This window comes from Pelecanus crispus, chromosome 25, assembly GCF_030463565.1.
Source record: "Pelecanus crispus isolate bPelCri1 chromosome 25, bPelCri1.pri, whole genome shotgun sequence".
In the NCBI taxonomy this organism is placed as follows: Eukaryota; Metazoa; Chordata; class Aves; order Pelecaniformes; family Pelecanidae; genus Pelecanus; species Pelecanus crispus.
This window is the reverse complement of record NC_134667.1, coordinates 2745322-2765167: the sequence shown is the minus strand read 5'-3', so window position 1 is coordinate 2765167 and position 19846 is coordinate 2745322. Positions and strand designations below refer to the sequence as shown.

At 56.7% G+C, this 19846-nt stretch overlaps 1 protein-coding gene across 1 annotated transcript; it reads left to right on the top strand.

Annotated features, from left to right (window-relative positions):
• Positions 1–8925: 8925 nt before the first annotated feature.
• Positions 8926–15528, top strand: LOC142595963 (SUN domain-containing protein 3-like). Its single transcript, XM_075724832.1, has 9 exons — positions 8926–8952; positions 10159–10229; positions 11235–11373; positions 11604–11688; positions 11827–11942; positions 12613–12780; positions 13157–13243; positions 13834–13938; positions 15427–15528. The coding sequence occupies exons 1-9, from the start codon at positions 8926–8928 to the stop codon at positions 15526–15528; spliced, it is 900 nt and encodes a 299-aa protein (XP_075580947.1).
• Positions 15529–19846: the final 4318 nt, after the last annotated feature.

Below are 19846 nucleotides of genomic sequence, written 5' to 3'. Positions count from 1 at the left end.
TTTGTTGATCACATCCATTGGGAGCTGACGACGTCCGTCTTGCCATTTTATTCCTAAAAATTGCATCTCCTGTGCAGGTCCCTTGACCTTTCTTTGTTTGATGGCAAAACCGGCCTTCAGAAGGATTTGGACTATTTTCTTTCCCTTCTCAAAAACTTCTTCTGCTGTATTGCCCCACACAATGATGTCATCAATGTACTGCAGATGTTCTGGAGCTTCACCCTGTTCCAGTGCCGTCTGGATCACTCCATGGCAAATGGTGTATTTGGTTTCTGTACGTGCACGAGTAATTCTGCCTCTACCTGCAATGATATCCCTAATGTCACGTACCATTATTGGTCTCGATACGTGTGCATCACTGTAACGCTATTGCTGTCTCGATCTGTAGTGGTATCGGGATCTGTAATGGTATTGGTGATGGCATCTATCATGGCACTTGTATCTGCATCGGTATGTGTAATGCTATCGCTATCTGCCGTGGGATCAGAATGTGCGATGGCCTCTGCATCGGCAAAGGCATTTGTAATGCTCTGAGTGTCTGCTGTGGCCTCTGCATCTCCTAGTGTACCTGCACCTGACTTTGCATCAGCAATGGTCTCTGCGGTGGTTTCTGCAGTGCTATCTGCAGCTGCAGCAGAATCTGCATCTGGCATGGCGTCTGCATCTGCAGCGCTATTGGCTTTGGTGTCTGCACTGTGGCATCTGTGCATCTGCAAAGGTCTGTGCAATGGGTTCTGCAATGGTATCTGATCTGCCATGCCATTTGCAATGCTGTCTCTGTCTGTAATGGCATCCGCATCTGCTCTGGCATCCGCAACACTCTATGCATCATCAATAGCATCTGCAATGGGAACTTGCGGTGCAGAGGTGTCTGATGGTTCCTCTGTCTGTCACGGGCCCTCAGTCGGTAATGGTGTCACTTGCTGTATCTGCTGCTTTTGGTGTAATTGAAAGTGCACTTGGATCAGTGACTGCACTTGTATCCTCAATTGTATGTGCAATTGCACCTGTATCTGGAATTGTATCTGGTTTGTGCCTGTCCCTGCAGTTGTATTGGCAATTCAGTGTGGGTCCGTGCCTGTAATGATATTGGTCTCTGTGATGATGCTGGCAGCAGTGTATTTGATGGTGCCAGTATCTGTGTCTCTAATGGTATCTGTGCCTGTACCCGTAATTGTACCCGTAACTGTATCTGCATTGCTAACGGTATCTGGACCTGCACATGTACTTGGAATGGTTTCTGTATGCGCACACGTAATTCCCTCTCTAGCTGAACTAGGAAGCGCAGGGGTATCTCTAATGGTATCTGTACCACTGACGGTCTCAGGATCTGTGTGACTACCTGTAATGCTATCGCCTTCTCTGTACTGGTGTTGGGATCTGTGACAGTCCTGGTAGTGGCATCGGAAATGGCGTGGGTACCTGTATCAGTATGTGCAACGCTATCGATAGCTGCAATGGGATCGGCATCTCCAAGGGGCTCTGCACCTGCAGCGGGAGCTGGATCTGCAATGCCATCTGCAATGGTTTCTTCAGCTGCAGTGGTACCTGCCTCTGCAGTGCTGTTTGCTTTGATAGCAGCACCTGCAGGGTTGCCAGCAGTGGCTTGTTCAGCTGAAATGGTGGCTGCAATGGCATTTGAATCTGCAATGGCATCTGCAAAGCCATAGCGTCTGCAATGCTCTGTGTGCATCTGTACGCTCTCCACTGCAGACACCACTGCAGATGCAGATGCCGTTGCAGATGCAAATACAATTTCAGATGAGGTTGCGGATGGAGATGCTGTTGAAGATGCAGGTGCCATTGCAGACGCCATTGCAGATGCAGAAACCATTACAGACACCAGTGGAGATGCAGATGCCATGTCAGACACCACTTCAGATGAAGATGTCGTTGCAGATGCAGGTACCTTTGCAGACGCCATTGCAGATGGAGATGCCGTTGAAGCTTCCTTTGAAGATACAGCCCTTGATGCCACTGGAGATGGCCTTGCAGACGCAGATACCACTGCAGATGGCCCTGCAGCTGCAATTGCCTTTAGAGTTGCTCTCAAAGATGCTGAAGCCATTGCAGTCACCCAATGGAGATGCAGATACTCCCTGTACCTTCAGTGGTATGTCTACCACTCCCTGTATGTGTAACGGCAGCTCTCTCTGTAATGGTTCCCCTCCCAGGAGCGAGATCGGTCTCTGTATCTGTATCCATAGCTGTAACTGAATGTGTACTCGTGGCTGGGGCTCTTCTGGTGGCTGGAACTGCATGTGCAGTTCTGTCTGTGTCTATGACTGCCCCTGCAAGTGTATGTGTAACGGTGTCTGTGACTGTACTTGTATCTCTAATGGTAGGTGTCTTCTGTCTGTATGTGCCCCTGTATCTGCCGTTGCATCTGCAATTGAGTCGGTATCTTCCTCGTGGGATTGCTGTCTATGGCTGTATGTGAAAAGGCATTGTCAAGGATATCTGCAATGCCACCTGCATCTACAATGTTCTGGCCAATGGACTGTGCATCTGCAAAGGTATCTGCAGTGGCGTCTGCAATGCGAATTCATGCTGCAGGGCCATCTGAAATGGTATTTGCATCTGCAATGGAAGCTGCAACGGTATCTTCTTCTGTAAATGGATTGGGCATCTGCAATGGCATCTGCATCTCCAGCACTACGTCCACCTACAATGCTCTCTCTATTGGTATTTGCAGCTGAGGAAAGGCGTGGGGTTTTCCCTCAGATGGACAAACCCAAATGATCAGAAAACAGGACAGGTTGCAACGCCCGTCAGGTATTAATGAATTACTTAAAAGTCAAGTGAAAGAGAGGTGCTGCGATGACAGACAGTGAATTTCACACCCTGCCTCATATCCAGAGGCTCAAGCTCGGCACGCTCCATGCTCCTGCGTGGCAGGTGGCTTTCCGCAGCAATGCTGCTCACCGGGCGTTGTTAAAGACATCAGCCTCACAGATGTTTCTGCCTCCCCCCAGACAGCCCTGATCCCCTCAGTCACTGCCTGCCTGCCGGGTGCCCCCACCCCTTCCTCCTGGTGCTCCCCTGCGTGCCAGCAGCCACGGCTCTCTGAGCAGGAGAGACACTCCACTCCTCTTGGCAGCCTGCAAGCACAGACTAGAGCACAGGGCTAGTCTTTTTGTTCCCCTTCCTGGGCTGCACTTCCCCCCCGGAGCTGGGTGCTGGATCCTGGTGGGGGCTGGGTGTTTCAGCCCTGTCTTGGAGCCCAAGCGGTGTGTGCGTCCGTGCACACCCGTGCTGCACGCGCCTCTCTGTGAGTGTCTGCGTGTGCCTGCTGGGAGTCCATGTGCAGCCCGGCTCCCGCGTGGACCTGGTGTGGGGAGCTGCCGCAGCTGGACTTCTGCGGGACAGGCAAACCCCGCGGGGAGAGGCCGACACGCGGTGACCGTGGTTGCTCCGGCCGTGCGCTGAGAGTGGGTGCTGAGAGTGATGCCCTGTTTCCCACGTCAGCTCTTGGCACCAGCCCCGGGGAGGTGACTGTCGTGTCACAGTGGGCAGTGGTGGCCATGTCACCGTGATGTCACTGTGGGCTTGTGACACGGGCGCCCTGGAGGGTATAAAGGGTGCTGCTCCCAGAGGCGGGGGAGCATCTGGAGGAGAACCTGGGTGCTGCGGGGCAGGAGTATGGAGAGTACTCGCCAACGACCTCTCCGGCGTCCACTGTGCAGAGGGGCCGCGCGGGTGCCCGGCAAAGCAGGGCAGGAGAAACTCCTTCTCTCCTCAGCCCCGCACCACACCTGGCCAGAAGCTCAGCACCCAGCTGGTGCAGGCCAAGCCGCGCATGGAACCAGTGCGTGCGCGAGCACAGGACCGCTGGCAGAGTGGGACACAGGTGCGTGAGTGCAGGCGGCTGACGGAGCCCCTCTCTGGGGGAGGCTCCCGTGCCAGCCCTGGCCATCCCTGACAATTTCCACGGCTGTGCCCCTCACACCCTGCTGGCTCCTGACGCGCAGGTGCAGCCATGCAGGCAGAGGTGCTGAAGCAAGACCTCTGCATGCTCCGGGAGCGCCTGCTGCAGTGTTCTGGCGACTCACAAAGGCACAAGGAGCTGCTGCAGTGTCTGGTAGGTGTGGAGTGTTCCCCTTGTGCCCGGGGGCTGGGGCTGCGAGACCTGAGCCCCTGAGCCCTCCTTTCCCCCTGCAGGGCAAGCAGCAGCAGGAGCTGCGGCAAACCATGGAGGAGCTCAGCATGGAGGTCAGTGTCCCCTCCTCTGCCCACGTCCCCCAGCTGCGGCACCTGGGGCTGTGTCAGGGGCTCAGTGCCTGTGTCCGGCTCCTCTTCCCAGAACCGTCTTGTGGCGCGGTGTTTTGAGAACAACCGCCGGGAGCTCCAGCAGCTGGAGGGGCTGGTGGCCCAGGCAAAGGTGAGTTCACAGAATCACAGACTGGTTGAGGCTGGAAGGGACCTCTGGAGATCATCTGGTCTTGTGCAATGCCCCTGCTCAAGCAGGGTCACCTAGAGCCACTTGCTCAGCCCCATGTCCAGCTGTGGACCGCGTCCAGAGTTGGGCCTGGGGGTCGCTCTGGCTGCCTGCAGTGCCTGCAGGGCTGGGAAGGAGAGGGGACGTGAGGGCAAAGGCAGTGCCCGAAGGGAGCCGTGAGTGCACTCATGGGAGCGTCCCGGTGCCCTGATGGCTGCTTCTCTTCCCCTCCTCTCCCACAGGAGCACGTTCAGCTGGCAAAGGAGGAGGCAGCTGCAAGCCTGGAAGAGGTGCTGAAGGTACAGGGGAAAAGGAGGCCCGTTCTGACAGGGTCCGGGAGGGGGGTGCCAGTGCTGGGTCCGTGCAGCCCAGCAGCCACGGGCAGTGGTGTGGCTGCGGAGGATATTTACTCCGGGATATGGCATCCATGATGGAGGGATTGGGCCTCTGGAGATCCCCCAGGCTCTTGGCTGTGGCTGTGCTGCAGAGGGGACCCTGATGGGTCTGCAGGCACAGCAGGCACAGCAGGCACAGCACTATGGCTTTGGGGAAGGGGGTGCGATGAGTGACCCTCACTTGGGTGTACGGGGACACCGGGTGTGACAGGAACCCAGGCATGGGCTGGAGGGGAGGTGATGGGGAGTCTGGTGTTGCGCCCTGGCCGGTGGCATGGGGGTCCTCCTCCACCCCCTGCCCCTCCTGGAGCTGTTCCCGTTCCCCCTTCTCTCCCAGGCACACCTCTGTCAGGGAAAGGCAGAGGGAGGCACAAAAGTGCGGGAGCTGATCAAGGTCTGTGACCCGCACCCAGAAGTGCCTCGGGGAGTGGCCAGAGCCGCTGAGCAATGGTGCTGGCCCCAGGACACCCGTGTGCCTGCCGCCCTGGCCCTGGCCTGACCTCCCAGTGCCCTGGGGACTGAGTGGGGATGCCCTTTCCCACCATGGCTCCCTGCAATGTGTCCCGCTTGCTTTGCAGGGGGAGCAGTGGTCAGAGCTGGCACAAGCTGTTCAGGAGCAGGCTGAGGTCAAGAAGGTACTGGGGACTGGAGGGACGGGGGCTCCACAGGTTTGTGGGGGGAAGCCCCCTCAGAGCAGACATGGCATGGACTCCTGACTGGGCCCTTTGCTTCTCCAGCTGCTCAGGAACAAGCTCCAGCACCTCCTGGAGAGACAGGAATGCCTCCGAGAGCCAACAGCTTTGTGAGTGGTGATGGGGCCCCGACTGAAACCTGGGGCAGCGAGGTGGGGGATGCTCAGCAGCTTTGGGCAGAGCTCTGCCACTTGCAGACATCTTTGTGGCTCCTGTCCGCTGCTCCAGCCTGCTCTGCAGAGCCCTTTGTCTTCTCCTAAGCAGCTCAAAACCCCTCTGTGCCACTCGGGACTACTGCAAGCAGCTCTGCAGCACTCTGAGCAGCTCCCAGGCTCTCCTCCATGCCCCCCAGGCCTGGGGCGGGACAGGGGCAGGGGGTGGGTCTGTGCAGTGCTGGGATGCCGCGGTGCCTGGTGCCAGCCCCAGCAGAGCCTGGGCAGCACCCTGGCTCCCTGTTGGCCACCCAGGGGGCCACCATGCCGGCCGAGGTCTCTTCTCACAGCCCAGAACCCCATGGTGTCCGTAGCAGGGGGAAGGCGGCGCCGGCGGACAAGACAGGCGAGTCGCTGCTGCAGGAGATGGTGGCTGTGCGGCTGGTAGGACAGACAACCCCGCTGTGGGCCTTGGGGAGGGAAGGGTCTGCACTGTGCCCGGGGGACATGGGGGCACTGATCTCAGCGCGAACGAGGGAGGGGGGCTGAGCCCCCAAACCTCGCTGCCTCGCACACCCCAACACATGTCCCTGCTGTGCCTTGGCCTCTAGGAGGAGCAGCTGGCGTCAAGGAGGCATAACATCACTTCTTGGCTGAGGTGAGTGGCCCGGGGCAGTCAGGGTGCCGGGGCTCTTCCATAGGCACTGGCATGTCCGTGCCAGTGGTCCAAGGGCACTAGGCAGCTTTGGACTTCTCTGGGATGAAATGGTTCAGTATTTCTTCCTAGCTTGGGGGGCGCGTAGGGGGGGATTTTGGGGCCCACCGGGGAGACGTAGAGTAGAGCCGAGAGAGGTAGCCGGGCCCCTCACCCCAGTCCTGAGCGGGGAGTGTTGTGCCCAGCACGGTTCAAGGTGCCACGGTGCTGTGCGAAGAGGGTGGTTGGAAAGAGCTGAGACACATTTGCCCCCTGTTCTGCCTGACCCCTCTCCTGTCCCACAGGAGATTTCTTCTGTTCCTCGCCTTCCTGCAGATCGTCGTCCTCATCCTGGTCCTGCTGAACAGGGACATCCTTAACTGGGCCCTGCCACCGAAGCTGGCGGCTGCCTTTGGGAGCCGCCCAGTGACGTCCCGGTTCTTTTGAAATAAAACCAGAAAGAGAAGACAGACATCTGTGATTGTAGGACAAGTGCGCGACCGTGTCAATAGTGAATGTCAGCTGACGGGCCGGAGGGAGGTGGCTGCTGCTTTCCCTTCTGCCTGTGCGTGCCCCACGATGGCTCTGCCTCAGACCTGGTTCTTGCCCGATTTGCAGGCAGGAGGGTGTGTGCACCATCCTGCGTAAACGGTTGCCCGTTTTCACACAGGCGCAATGGAACTTGACCAACAATGACCGCACTTGCATAAGAGGGTTTGTTGTTAGGAGAAACCAGGCCAAGCCAGCTGAAAGTGCCAAAGTTGCAACAAAGTAGTGCAAACTCAGCTTATAAATATGCATTAAGCATGCTTGCATGGGGGTTGATGTGAACAAATCCTCAAAAGCGTATGGTAACAAGGGATGTCATGGCCAAAGCATATAGGTTATGTACATTGCAAAAATGAATATGTGAGTAGTCTCAAAACTGTATATAAAGGGTCAAGAGCTTGAAAAGGGGTACTTCTCATGCTCCCAGCCAAGAGGCACCGTTACTGCCAGCAATACAAGGGGTTTTAGCTAGGGTGTACTTCTGCTGCCTTCTTTCCAGTACCTGCGCACGAACGAGAAGAAACCAAAATGCGAGCAAATCCTTTTTTACTAACACCGTGAATGCCAGGTGACCGGTCGGAGGGAGGTGGCTGCTGTGCTCCCTACGACGGCTCTGACTGTACACCGCTATGTACCGAGTACAGGTTCACGAGAAGGTGGCGAGCCACAATGACCACCCGCAGGCCCAAGACCTCCTTTAGGAAGAATAATAAAACAAAGAAGGTGTGTGGCAGCTCGACTTGTTCCTCGCAAACGTTCTTCCAGGGGGCTTCCAACAGCTTGCACTGCAGACATGGATCTGTTGGAGCGGGTCCAGAGGAGGGCCACAAAAATGATCCGAGGGCTGGAACACGTCTGCTATGAAGAAAGGCTGAGAGAGTTGGGGTTGTTCAGAGTGCAGAAGTGCAGGCTGTGGGCAGAGCTTCCTGCAGCCTTTCAATATATAAAGGGCGCTTGCAAGAAGGACAGAGGCAGACTTTTTATCAAGGCTTGTAGTGACAGGACAAGGGGCAATGATTTTAAACTGAAAGAGGGTTGGTTTAGCTTGGGCGTAAGGAAGAAATGTTTTCCAGTAAGAGTTGTGAGACTCTGGTCGCCCAGAGAAGTGTGGCTGCCCCATCACTGGAAGTGTTCAAGGTCAGGTTGGGTGGGGCTTTGAGCTACCTGATCTAATGAAAGATGTCCCTGTCCATGGCAGGGGGGTTGGACTAGATGATCCCTTCCAACCCAACCCGTTCTATGATTCTATGCCCTGGATCAGCCCCCACCCAGCTGCTCGCTGGGTGCAGCAGCACATGCCCTTGGTGCCCAGACAGCTGTGGAGTGGAAGAATGCCCAGGAGAAACCCAGGAAGAAGGCCGCTTCGGATATGATGAAGAGGATTATTCCGTGTCACAGGCGTTTTTGGACAGTAGGGGTGTGGTGGCCTTGGAATGTGCTTCCTTGTACAACGTCTTGTCATCATTGGATTACAATTAGGACTATGGAGAGCAGAGCTAGGGCCAGGAGTTGTGATGACTTGTGGTGGAATCATGATTAAACGTGACATAGTAAGTATGGCGGCAGCTGCTCCCAAGATGGGCCAGGGGCTTGGGTCTACTATGTGGTAGGAGTGTGCTTGGTGAGCCATTAGATGTTTTCTGGTAAGTATAGGCTTAGTAGGAGAACAAAGACGTAGGTGTGGATTATGGCTACTGCTACTTCTAGGATTGTTAGGAGGAATCGGATTGATGCAGTTAGGATTGACACTGCTGGGATGATGGGGAGTAAGGCGGTTGTGGCTGTGGAGATGAGTTGAATAAGGAGATGTCCTGCTGTAAGGTTTGCTGTGAGGCGGACTCCTAGCGCTAGTGGTCGGATAAGGAGGCTGGTGGTTTCGATTATGATTAGGGCAGGAATTAGTAGTGTTGGGGTTCCTTTGGGTAGTAGGTGTCCTCGGGAGGCTGAGGGTTGATTTCATAGGCCTGTGAGTAGGGTGGCTAGTCATAGTGGGAAGGCTAGTGCGATGTTCATTGATAGCTGGGTGGTTGGGGTAAATGTATATGGTAATAGGCCTAGTAGGTTGATTGTAAGCAGCAGTACTATTAGTGATGTCAGGATTAAGGCACATTTGTGGCCTTCTTTGTGGCCCAGGAACATCCCTGGGCAGCCAGGAAGGCAGAGGAGGTGGCACAGGGCTCTCCGGGGAGCACCCTGGGTGCCTGCAGCAGCTCTTCCTGGTCTGGGGACAGCAGCTGGCCCAGCACTGGCAGGAGGGAGGCAGGGAGGGAGGCCAGGACAGCAGCACCACTCGAGAGAGAGAGAGAGAGAGACAGCCATGCTGCTGATCATTTCCACCATGCACAGCGTCATCTCCGTTAACACCGTGTGAAAATGCGTGCATCTGAGCAGCCCTGGCTGTATGCAGAGGTGCCAGTCTGCATTGGGTGGCCCTCCAGCCTGAGGGGACCTGCACACCACGCTGCGTGATGCCAGGAGCCAAAGGAGCTGCTGCTCTCTGTGCTCCCGGGTGCTTCTGGGCCCCTTGTCTCTGGGAGCTGCAGCTGCGGGCGGAGGCTCACCCACAGGGTTGCTCCCTCCAGGCAGCACAGCAACCCTTTCTTGGTAGCCCCTCTCAGCTCATCACGGGCATCACCAGGCGGCTCTTGTGATGTCATAACCTGCTGCCCTCCATAAAACCCCGCGCTGCAGAGGTGGGCAGCAGTGCGAAGCAGAGCACTGGCAGCAGCTAGCGCATGCCTAGAGAAGAGGTGCTTGGGTCTCGGGAGGAGAGCAGGCTTTGCCCTGTGCCTGGTCGGTGTGCTGGGCTTGTGGAGATGCCAGCCACTTTGGGCAGGTGGGTGCAAGGGGGCCCAGAAAGCAGAGGGTGGTCAGGCCAGAAGCCTTGTGTGCTGCCTGGCTTCCCGGCAGGAGCAGGCAGCCCCACAGCATGGGGGCTGTCTGCACTACTGCCCTCCAGCCGGGCAGCCCAGCAACCCCATTCTGGGGGCACGGCCCTGCCCCTTCTGCGGGGAGAGCCGAGCAGGGCCAGGCTGCTGCCCCTGTCTCAGGCCAGAGCTCTTTGTGCCCCAGGGGTGGGGTGCAACGGGCCAGACCTTCCCAAAGGCCCTTGGGCTTTCAGACTTGCAGCTGTGCTGAGCACAGGAACCTGGTGGCAAGCGAGCTCCTAAGCAGATCCCTGGCAAATACATGTCCCAGATTTTGCGCTTTTCTAACAGCAGTGGTCCTGCTCTTTTAGACAACGCCACACCCACCAGAAGGGCAGGAGTGTCCTGAGGCTCCTTCTCCTGCTGCTTCCCGTCCTGTCGGGTGAGTACCCCTCACCAAAAATGGGCCTCTCAGTCCTGGGCAGAGGGAGCAGCTCCTGAGGAAAATAACCATCTCTTGACAATGTGACCCACAGCTCTTGTCTACTGCTGGAGACACCCAACGGTGTGGGGAACGGGAGCGTTGCAGGTAAGTGTCCCTTGCTGTGGGAAAGCCAACGCCTGCAAAGGCCGTCGCTCTGCCCTCCTGCCTCCCCTGGGAACACGCAGTGCCTGCTCGAAACTCCCCATCACCGCTGAGGCAGAGGCGAGGGAGGAGCACTTCTGGTCATCCTTCAGTCTCCTTAGCACCTGCTTGGGGTTTAACACGGAGACGGATCTTCCCGAGTGACTTCCAGAGGGTGGCAGGCTGAAGTGGGGAGCACTTTGGCAGAAGGTGCCTTTGCTGCCTGCATACCCATCGGAGAGTCTGGGGGGGGGGGGGTCAGATGGAGACCCGAAAGATGCTCTGCTGAACGTGGATGGTTAAAGAGGCCAGGTTTGGGTCAGGGTCTCTCCAAAGTGACTCAAAGCAGCAGGAAATTCTGCCACCTCTCCGTAGGGGAGTCTCCTTTGGGAAGCCCTGGCAGTGCTCCTCATGCTTGCTCCAATAGAGTGTCTCTCCAAAGAGTCAATTCTGGCAGTAAACAAGCTACTTAAGGAGTCCATCCCACACCCTCTTTATCTTGCAGGAGGTGTCGGGCCTTCCTGAAGCGGAGCTGCAGTCTCTGGGGTAAGAGCGCTTTCTTGCCAAGCAACACACGCTGTGGAGCCGTCTCAGCTGGCTTCATGCTGCCTGCACTCACTTGCTTCGCACCCAGGGCTCCCGGCCTTTCCATCTACTACCCACGGTGCTGGAAGGGAGCCATTTGTAAACCAGAGGAAGGAAAGGGGCCGGGGGACGGGGCTTGACCCAAGCTCACCTGACCCTTCTCTGCACGGCGTTTGGAGCCTGCCTGCAGAGGCTTGGCAGCTGCTGGACAAGACCTGCTTTCCCTCTGCCTTGCAGGAACTCACAGGCTTGGCTGGAGCAGAAGATGCGGGAGCTCGAGGAGACGGTGGCTCAGGTGTCTGCTGCGAGGGGGAACATACTTCAGGCAGTGAGAGAGGTCCTCGTAGACCATGGTGTCCAAGCAGAGAAGAGAGAGGTAAGGGTGCTGGCGGTAGATCAGAGACCCCGCTACCTATCCGGGCTCCCTCCTGCTGCTTCCTCTTGGCACTCTCAGAGTCGGCACCTCTTCCGACAGGTCTTGCCTTGGGTTTTCTGACACACAGGCGCTCCTTGGCTCTGTGCTAGGGCTCGGGGTTCATGCAGAATGGCCTGTGCACGTGTGTGTGTGTGTTCACTGCCATCTCTCCATTCCCAATTTTTCCCCAGGAAATTCTGCAGTTGACACAGGCGGCAATTAAGAAGGTGCTTGAAAACTACCTCCAGATGCCTGACTGGGCTCTGGAAGCCATAGGTAGGAAGACAGGAAGTCTCACTGCCCTCACGTTGTCTGTGGCACTCCCCCAAACTCTGCCAAGCTCTGCTTTCCAGCCTGAGAAATGCATCCTAATGCACTGCTTCAACTCCTAATCTCTCTCCACCGTCATGTAAGGTGCCACCATTGATGAGGAGAGGACATCCAAGAGTTATGGTGAGCAAGGCAAGAAGACCTGGTGGCTTTCTCCATTTGCCTTCTCTTCTGGAAACCCTCCAGAGACAATCTTGCAGGCAGGTGTCACAAAGGAACTCCTGGCTTCAGTGTGCTTCACCTCCTTGCTTTCCATTGGCAGACCAAGTGCACAGCACTTTGCTGCAGCCTGCATTGCATTCCTGACCCCTGCGATCCCTGGCAGCACTGCGTCCCATCAGGAAGGGGACCGAGATGAACCCAGCTGCTGTGACCTGCCCACCACCCTTGGCTGCAGTTTGCCAAGGAACTTTGTCCTTGGGAGTCCCACTGCCATACGGCATCTCTGAGGGTCCCTTTCCAGAGTGGGTGGGAGTGGTGGGGGCTGCTGAGCCATGCCAGCAGCGAGAGGTGCTCCTCTGGGCCCCCGGCCCTGATCTGGTCTACCACGTCTGAAGCAGGGTCCATGTCTGCATTGGACCTTGTAGCTGCAGCGGAATCTTTGAAGGACGATGGGGTGAGGTACACTAGGGAGACCTGCCCTTTCTCTGCAGGCTCTGAGAAAGCAGAGCTGCCTTGGGAAAGGCGGTGGAGCCCAGAGGGTTTGTAGAAACACTTCCATATTGCCCTGCTGCCCATGCACTTGTACTCATTTACAAACAGGATTGCAGCCCACAGGCAAGGCAAGGTCTCTGCTTCTGGCCAAACAGGCAGCTGTGGTGGCTCTTTGGCTGCCAGTAGCAACTGATGGTCATGGCTTTCTGGTTTCAGCCCCGTATTGCCCCTGGCAACTGCTGGGCTTTCCAAGGATCTCGGGGCCACGTGGTCATCCGGCTGCCTGAGCAAATCTGGCCAAAGGCTTTCACCATCTGGCATATCTCCGAGGCAGTCTCTCCTTCCGGGGAAGTCAGCAGTGCCCCCAAAGACTTTGCTGTCTCCGTAAGTCCTGGCCTTGCACTTCTCGGGGAGGGTTGGGGGTGGGGGGCGGCCCCAGGGAAAAGCTGTACCAGAGACGTGCTTCTCGTGGTGGCTTCTCTCAGAGCTCTGTCTGGGGCTGGGTGCTGCAGCGCACCGCATCCCCTGGGGCGCCACTGGGGGCACGTGCAGGTTCTGTGCCTTTGGGGGCTTCTTCTCTGCTTCATGGCCAACGATCCTGGAGCACATGCTGAAAGCATCCCGACCCACACTCACCCTAAGCTGAGTCACCAAGGGAGCCAAGGGAGGTGGGCAAGGGTTCCCGCGTTTGGCCTCGCCGTGCCCATTTTCTGACACCCTGCTTCGGCCTGACCGGCTCCCTTTCTCTCTCGTCTTTGAGGGAGTGGATGAGGCAACGGCAGAAACTCTCCTGGGGACATTCACCTACGACGTGCACAAGGAGATCGCTCAGACATTCCATGTGCAGGTACCGCAAGAGCTGTGGGCAGGATGCCCGGGAAGAAGGCAGGCTTGTCTGCAAGTCCTTGGAGGAAAGAGTGCAGAGGATCACCCCAGCCAGCCTCTGCTCTCCCACGCTCCATGCCCCTGTGGGGAAGGCGGCAAGAGGAGGGCAAATGGGGCTTTGCTCTGCTGGCCGAGGCAGCTGCCCCACCTTTGCAAGGGCTTTCCTTTCCCTTCGGGTAGCGCAGAGAAAGCAGCAGTGGGAAGGGGTGCGGGAAGGGAAACAGTCCCCCTCAGGGGAGACGGTGGCAGGGAGGATGGCAGACGCCTGCCCCCCTCAGCGGGACTCTCCCCGCGTCCCGCGGCAGCCCGGGCAGCACTGTGCCTCCGCTTTCCACAGCTGCCCTCAGCAAGCCTCTGAGGCCAGGCCTTTGCTTTCTAGGCACAGAGGGCTCCTCCTTGGCCCTGGCAAAGGGGGCTCTGCTTGCCCTGGCTTCCTCCTCCGTCAGGGCTGCCCTTTGGTCCTCAGCAGGGGAGCGCAGGCAGGGGGGCCTCCCGCAATCTGTTGTGGCTCTTCCCACCAGCGCAATGATGGCTCCCCACATTTCTTTACAGAAGGAGCTTCCCAGGACCGTTCGCTACATCAAATTCCAGGTGCAGAGCAACTGGGGAAACCCAGAGTACACCTGTGTGTACCGGGTACAGGTTCACGGGAAGATGGTGAGCCACAACGACCACCCGCAGGCCCAAGACCTCCTTTAGGAAGAATAATAAAACAAAGAGGATGTGTGGCAGCTCGACTTGTGTGTGTCCCTTGCAAACGTTCTTCCAGGGAGCTTCCTACAGCTTGTGCTGCTAGTGGGGAAGGGAGCTTTGTCCCTCAGGAGAAGGATGCTTGTGGTCCGGGCTGCAAGGGACAGCGCAGGGGAATGGGGCTTGAAGGAGAAGCCCCCGTGGTCCAGCTCCGGCTCCCACAGCCCAGGGTCGCTCACCAAAGCTCCAGTGTCACTGAGAGAGCAGAATCGCAGCCCCGGGAAAGCTCTCCTGCTGGCAGAGAAGAGGAGCAAAGCAGGCCTGTCTAGGCACCATGTTTAGTGTTTCATTTAAAGGCACATAAAATGGGATATCCTTGGAGAATAATTCCCCCCTTTTGTCCGTTTACTCTTTCTGTGGTCACCTCTTAGCTCCCCCCACAAACACCCCTCATGCCCTCACTTCCCCCGCAGACACGCCCATCCCCTTCCCTTCTCCCACACCCCTCCAACCCCCTCAGCCACCCACGTACCCGCTCCCCCCGCTCCCCCTCTGGACACCCTGGCCCTGCCTGCTCCCCGCTTCAGCCCCACACTCGCGATGCCGGGCAGGTCAGCGTACTTGGGGTCAGCCATGGCCGGGGGGCATTGACAGGGGGGACGTTTTCTGGGGGATGCCCCTGGGTGGCCTTGGTGTTAGCAACTTACTCATAATTGCTTTTCAACGTGATGAAGATAAACGAGGAGCATTTAGGAAAAACTCTACAAGAGCTGATGTGGGTGCAAATGTTCATAAAAAGGACATGGGTTAAGAAATGGAAGAAGAAAGGGTCTTTTAGTCTACCTGTGCCAAGACTAAATGGGAAAGGTCTCTCTCTGCTGCCTGTCTTTAATGTCCTGCCAAGCACCGTGGAGAAAACATCTACATGGGATTAATAACTGGATCTTTTTAGAGATGAATTTAAGAGTGAGAGGGGAATTCATCACGGTGGGTACATTTACTTTAGTCTTCCTTTTCTGGCCAACACAACTGTAAAAGCCCTTCTATTATTCTTTGCATCTTTTGCCAAATTCAGCCACAGCTCTTCCTTCGCTTTCCTGAATCCATCCCTACACATCCAGGCAGCGTCCCTATATTCTTCCCACGACACAGGGCCCTGCTGCCACTGCCTCTGCATTTCCTTCTGACGCTGCACTTGGACCAGGAGCTCCTTACTGAGCCATGCGGGCCTCCTGCCTTCCTTGCACAATGTCTTGCACATGGCAATCAAGAGCTCTTGCACGCTAAGAAAAATGTTCTGACAGAGCTGCCAGCTCTCTTCAGCTCCTTTAGCCCTGAGGGCAGTGTCCCAGCGCGTCCCATCCACTAATTCCTTAAACCACTCAAACTTCACTCACCTGAAATTCAGGGTCCTGACCCTACTCTTTACCTGGCCCATATCGCCATATCCCTCAGGATCGAGAATTCCACCAGGGCATGATCACTGCAGCCCAGGCTGCAACCAGCCTTGACCTCTCTATTTACTTCTTCCATGCCTGCAAGCAACAGGTCTCGTAATGCTTCCCCTCTGGCTGGGCTCTCTATCACCTGCATTAAGAAATTATGCTCAACGCACTCCAAGAGTCTCCTGGACTGCTTACAGCTCGCTCTGCTGCTTTTCCAGCAGACGCAGGGGGACTGAAGTCCCCCAGTAGGATCTCAGCCTCCCAGTGGGATGCTTCCTGCCGCTGAAGTAGGAACGCTTCCTCAAAAGGCTGCTCGTGCTCAGGTGGCCTGGAGGGAACACCAGCCATAAGGTTTCTAGCTGCACAGTGGTGCTTAGCTCCTCCTCTCTGTTACCCAGGCTGCGTGCATTGGTGCAGAGCCATTGGTACACACCCTAATTCCTGTGAAGCTTTTCACAGGTGTTTCCCTGTTTCTTCCTAATACATCACCAGCCCATGGCTCCTCCCTCTTACTCAAAACTCCATCCCCTTCCTCACTAAGTCGAGTTTTACACGCACCTGGCCTCTTTTATACCATTTTCTGCCTAACCCCACTTTGTTCCTCCCCGCTTCCCCTTCCTCTGCACGTCCCTCATGGCTTTGCATAGCTCTCCTGATTCCCGCATCCCTCCCAGTCCATGGTCCCTCTGATTCACAATCATGTCACTTGACAAGTCCGGTTGGTCCTCTGGGAAGTGGCACCTGTAGTTTCTTGATGGCACAACAACTAGTGTGACTGGCAAAGTTCCTTTCTTGTCAGACTGCATGTTTGTTTTGTCAAGTCTCTGTCTCAGCATACTTTGCTTCTGGTTTCCCCTTTTGTCTCTTAGCTCCCCAATTCACAAGGTCCCCAAGCAGATAACCTTGCTGGAATAAACACTCTCCCCCTCTCACACGCCTCCATCCATCAGCATGACTGGCCAGCTTTGGTTCCCAGCACTGCCTCCCTCAGCATCTGCCCGTCAGGTTTGTGTCCCTGTCTCTTCTTGCCTGTGGCTTCCTCCTTTCCTCATTATTGTATTATCCCTTGTGGCAGCCAAACAGGGCCTTGACCCAATACTCTCAGGGGATCAGACATGCTCCCTCCACACCCCCATACACAGGTGAGAGCAAGCTATGCTGTGGCTGGCTGTCACGAGCAAGATGAAAATAGAGACCATGCCAGCGCATGCGTAGACAGCCCCCACACAGAGCGAGGGCTCCTTTTGTGCCGCTGTCAGACGGTGACCGCAGGCGGTGCTGGGGCAGCTGCAGGCTCCCCGGGAGGAGAAGCGCAGATAAACTGCCCCGAGGGCTCAGCCAGGGCCGCTGTTCCATGTCACTTCCATGGCCCGTATGTTTTGCGGGACAGTCGCTGCCGGGGCCTGGAGCTCGGAGGAAACTGGAGGCTCGGGCAGCTGCGCAGGCCCAGCTCTGGCTGGGGTGTTTGTAGCTCCCCAGGGCCCTTCCTGCTGCCTGTTGGGATCCCTGCCCTGGGACACGCCAGCAGCACAGGCCCCGCTGCTCCGCCAGCCCTGGCGGGACAGGTGCCGCGCCCAGCGGCTGCCGGGGGAAGTCCCGGCCCCTGCCAGCAGCCCCGGCGCCATTTGCCCTGGCAGCCCCTCTCCTCTCCCGCCACGTGCTCTGCTCTGATTGGCTGCCAGCACCGGCCACCCCTTCCGCTGTGCCCAGCGAGACATCAGGCGCGGAAGGCCCTGCCCCTGCCTGCACAGGGGCCGCCACTTTGGTTTGGCCGCCAGGCTGGGACAGGGTGCCGCCATGCCATGGCCGTCAGCTGCCATTGGGTGACACCTCATGCTGCTCTCTGATTGCCTGACGGCCATTTCCTGACACCGTCACACCCGCCTGCTCTCAGGCAGCCCCTGGGATTGGCTGGCAGGACTGGCCACGCGTCCCGGTGTCCCCAGGGCCACGGCACAAAGGAAGCCCCTGGCATTGCCCACAGGGAGGCTGCCACTTCCCACAGCCTCCTTGCCCACCTCTTTTCATCCGGCACTGGGATTGGCTGGCAGCCACTTCTTCACCCCTTCATACCCACGTCTTCTCAGGCAGCCCAGGGATTGGCTGCCCACCGGCTTTGGGCCAGGAAGGGCTCACATGTACATATATGGACATTTATCTAAAATATATATTGTTATAAATAGGTGGACAATTACGTATAAATGCATATTTTATTTAAAATTATGAACAGTATTTCTTTATCTGTAGCTCTATATGCATGTAAACATTTACAAAGGTAGAGAAAGTAAATATATGTAGCCATAAACACATAGGTATGAAACAGATAAAACCTTTTTTGGAATAAGAGCTAGTGGAGTGAGCAATTAACGTTTAAATGTGAATAGAAACAAAAGGAGAAGGCCAGGTTGGGGTCCCCCACTTTACCAGGCTGCAGAACAAGCCCTGGCAGGGCGGGGCTGGGGGCACTTCGGGAGGGCAGAGGGGTGCCCGAAAAGTGGTGGGGCGTGGGCAAGCTGGAACATGCCCAAGGGCTACGGCCCGCGTCTAGGAGGCCTCCAAGGGGCCCCCCCAGCAAATCCTGTCACCTGCAAAGAAGAGCCCAGTGCTGTGAGCCGGACTGGGAATCCCCCCCAGCCCAGCCCAGCCCAGCCCAGCCCAGCCCAGCCCTGCAGGGCGGCCATGCAGGCTTACTGGGGCAGGCTCTGGGCTTTGACCAGTGCTGCAAGACACAGGCCATGCTCTCCGTGAAAATGGAAAACCAGGACAAAATGCCAGCTTCAGAAGACCACGTGCATGGGGACAAAGAGGAAAAGACCCCAAGGGAATCCCCCAGAAGAACCACATGAATGAGAAAAAGCAGCCAATGGGCCCATGAACTGCACATTGCACTTTGAGGGGTCACACTAAGAAGATTGATGGTGGAGGTGAGCTCCCTTTCCCCATGGTTGGGGGGATCTCACAGCTCCCTTTAAGAACATTGTGGGGTGCAGGCTGGTGCTACATGTTTTGCCTCATCCTTAGCTTGATGACCTGATTGAATGTTGCAAAAAACTCCAGATGACTGAGTGAGGGGAGACGTCAGGAGTGGGCTGGGACTTGTCCAGGTCCACCTGAGCCACACCAGCCAAACCCAGTACCCTGTGTGTACGTCATGTGAAAGGACAGGGAAGCAGGGGGTGGTGGTTGATGGAAATGCATTGAATCCTGCAGGCCTTGAGCAGGATGCAAATGGTCTGTAATAAGGGGTGGAGATTGTCCTGGGTCTGGCTGGCGTGGAGTTCATTTTCTTGACAGCAGCACGTATGGTGCTGTGCTGCGCGCTGGTGGCTAAAACAGTGCTGATAACACGGTGACGCTGTGGCTATTGCTGATCAGTGCTGGCGTAATGTCAAGGCCTTCTCTGTGTCTCATTGCGTCCCCACGGCGAGGAGGCAGGGGGTGGGCAAGAGGCTGGGAGGGGACAAGGTCAGGGCAGCCCACCCGAACTGACCAAAGAGATAGTCCATGCCATCTGGCATCTTGTTAAGAAATACAGCTGGGAGGGGAGTTTCTCCAAAGGAGCCATTGCTCGGAGACTGGCTGGGCATCGGTCTGCTGGGGTGAGTGAGTGCTTCTCCATCCCTTCTTTCCTTTTCTCTTGTTCCCTCCACTTCTTCAACTGTGTTTATCGTCACCCATGAGTTTTGCTCTCGCTGTTGCCCTTCCAGTTGTCTCCCCCATCCTGCTGGGAGGGAGGCAGTGAGTGCCTGGGTGGGGGTTTAGCTGCCGTCTGGGGTCACTGCACCACACGAGCACATAGCACCTAGGCTGGTATGTGCTTGTGAGGTCACTGCTGCCTGAGTAGCTGATAGGCCAAGAGGAGGCTCATGGCTTGTGTAGGAGCTTGAGAGGTCACTCTTGGCAGAGTAGCTGATAGGCCCGGACCAGGTGCAAGGCTTGTAGAGGAGCTTGTGAGGTCACTGGAGACTGAATACCTCAACAAGGAGTACATGGCAAACAGGGGGAGATGTGCTTGTGAGGTCACTCTTGGCAGAGTAGCTGATAGGCCCAGAGCAGGCCCCTGGACTCTGTAGGTTCTTGTGAGGTCATTGCTTCCTGAAGAGCTGACAGGGCAAGAGCAGGAACATGGTTTGTGGGGGTGGTTGTGAGGTCACCGGTTCCCGAGTAGCTGATAGGCCAGGTGAAGGCGCAAAGCTTGTGTAGGGGTTTGTGAGATCATTGGTGCCTGAATACTTCACAAGCCAGGAGAAGGCCCATGGGTTGTGCAGGTTCTTATGAGGTCACTCAGGCCTGAGGAGCTAATAGGCCAGGAGCAGGCTTATGGATTGTGTAGGTGCTTGTGAGGCTGCTGGTGCCTGAGTGGATGATGGGCCAGGAGCTGGCACATGGCTTGTGAATGTCCTTGTGATGTCAGTAGTGCCCGCATAGCT

Bases quoted from the DNA above. Each gene is read 5' to 3' on its own strand.
- LOC142595963 (XM_075724832.1), top strand. From the start codon at position 8,926: ATGTTCATTGATAGCTGGGTGGTTGGG. The intron at 11,374-11,603 runs GTAAGGGTGCTG...ATTTTTCCCCAG, and splicing joins TCCAAGCAGAGAAGAGAGAG to GAAATTCTGCAGTTGACACA. The intron at 11,943-12,612 runs GCAGGTGTCACA...TTCTGGTTTCAG, and splicing joins CTCCAGAGACAATCTTGCAG to CCCCGTATTGCCCCTGGCAA.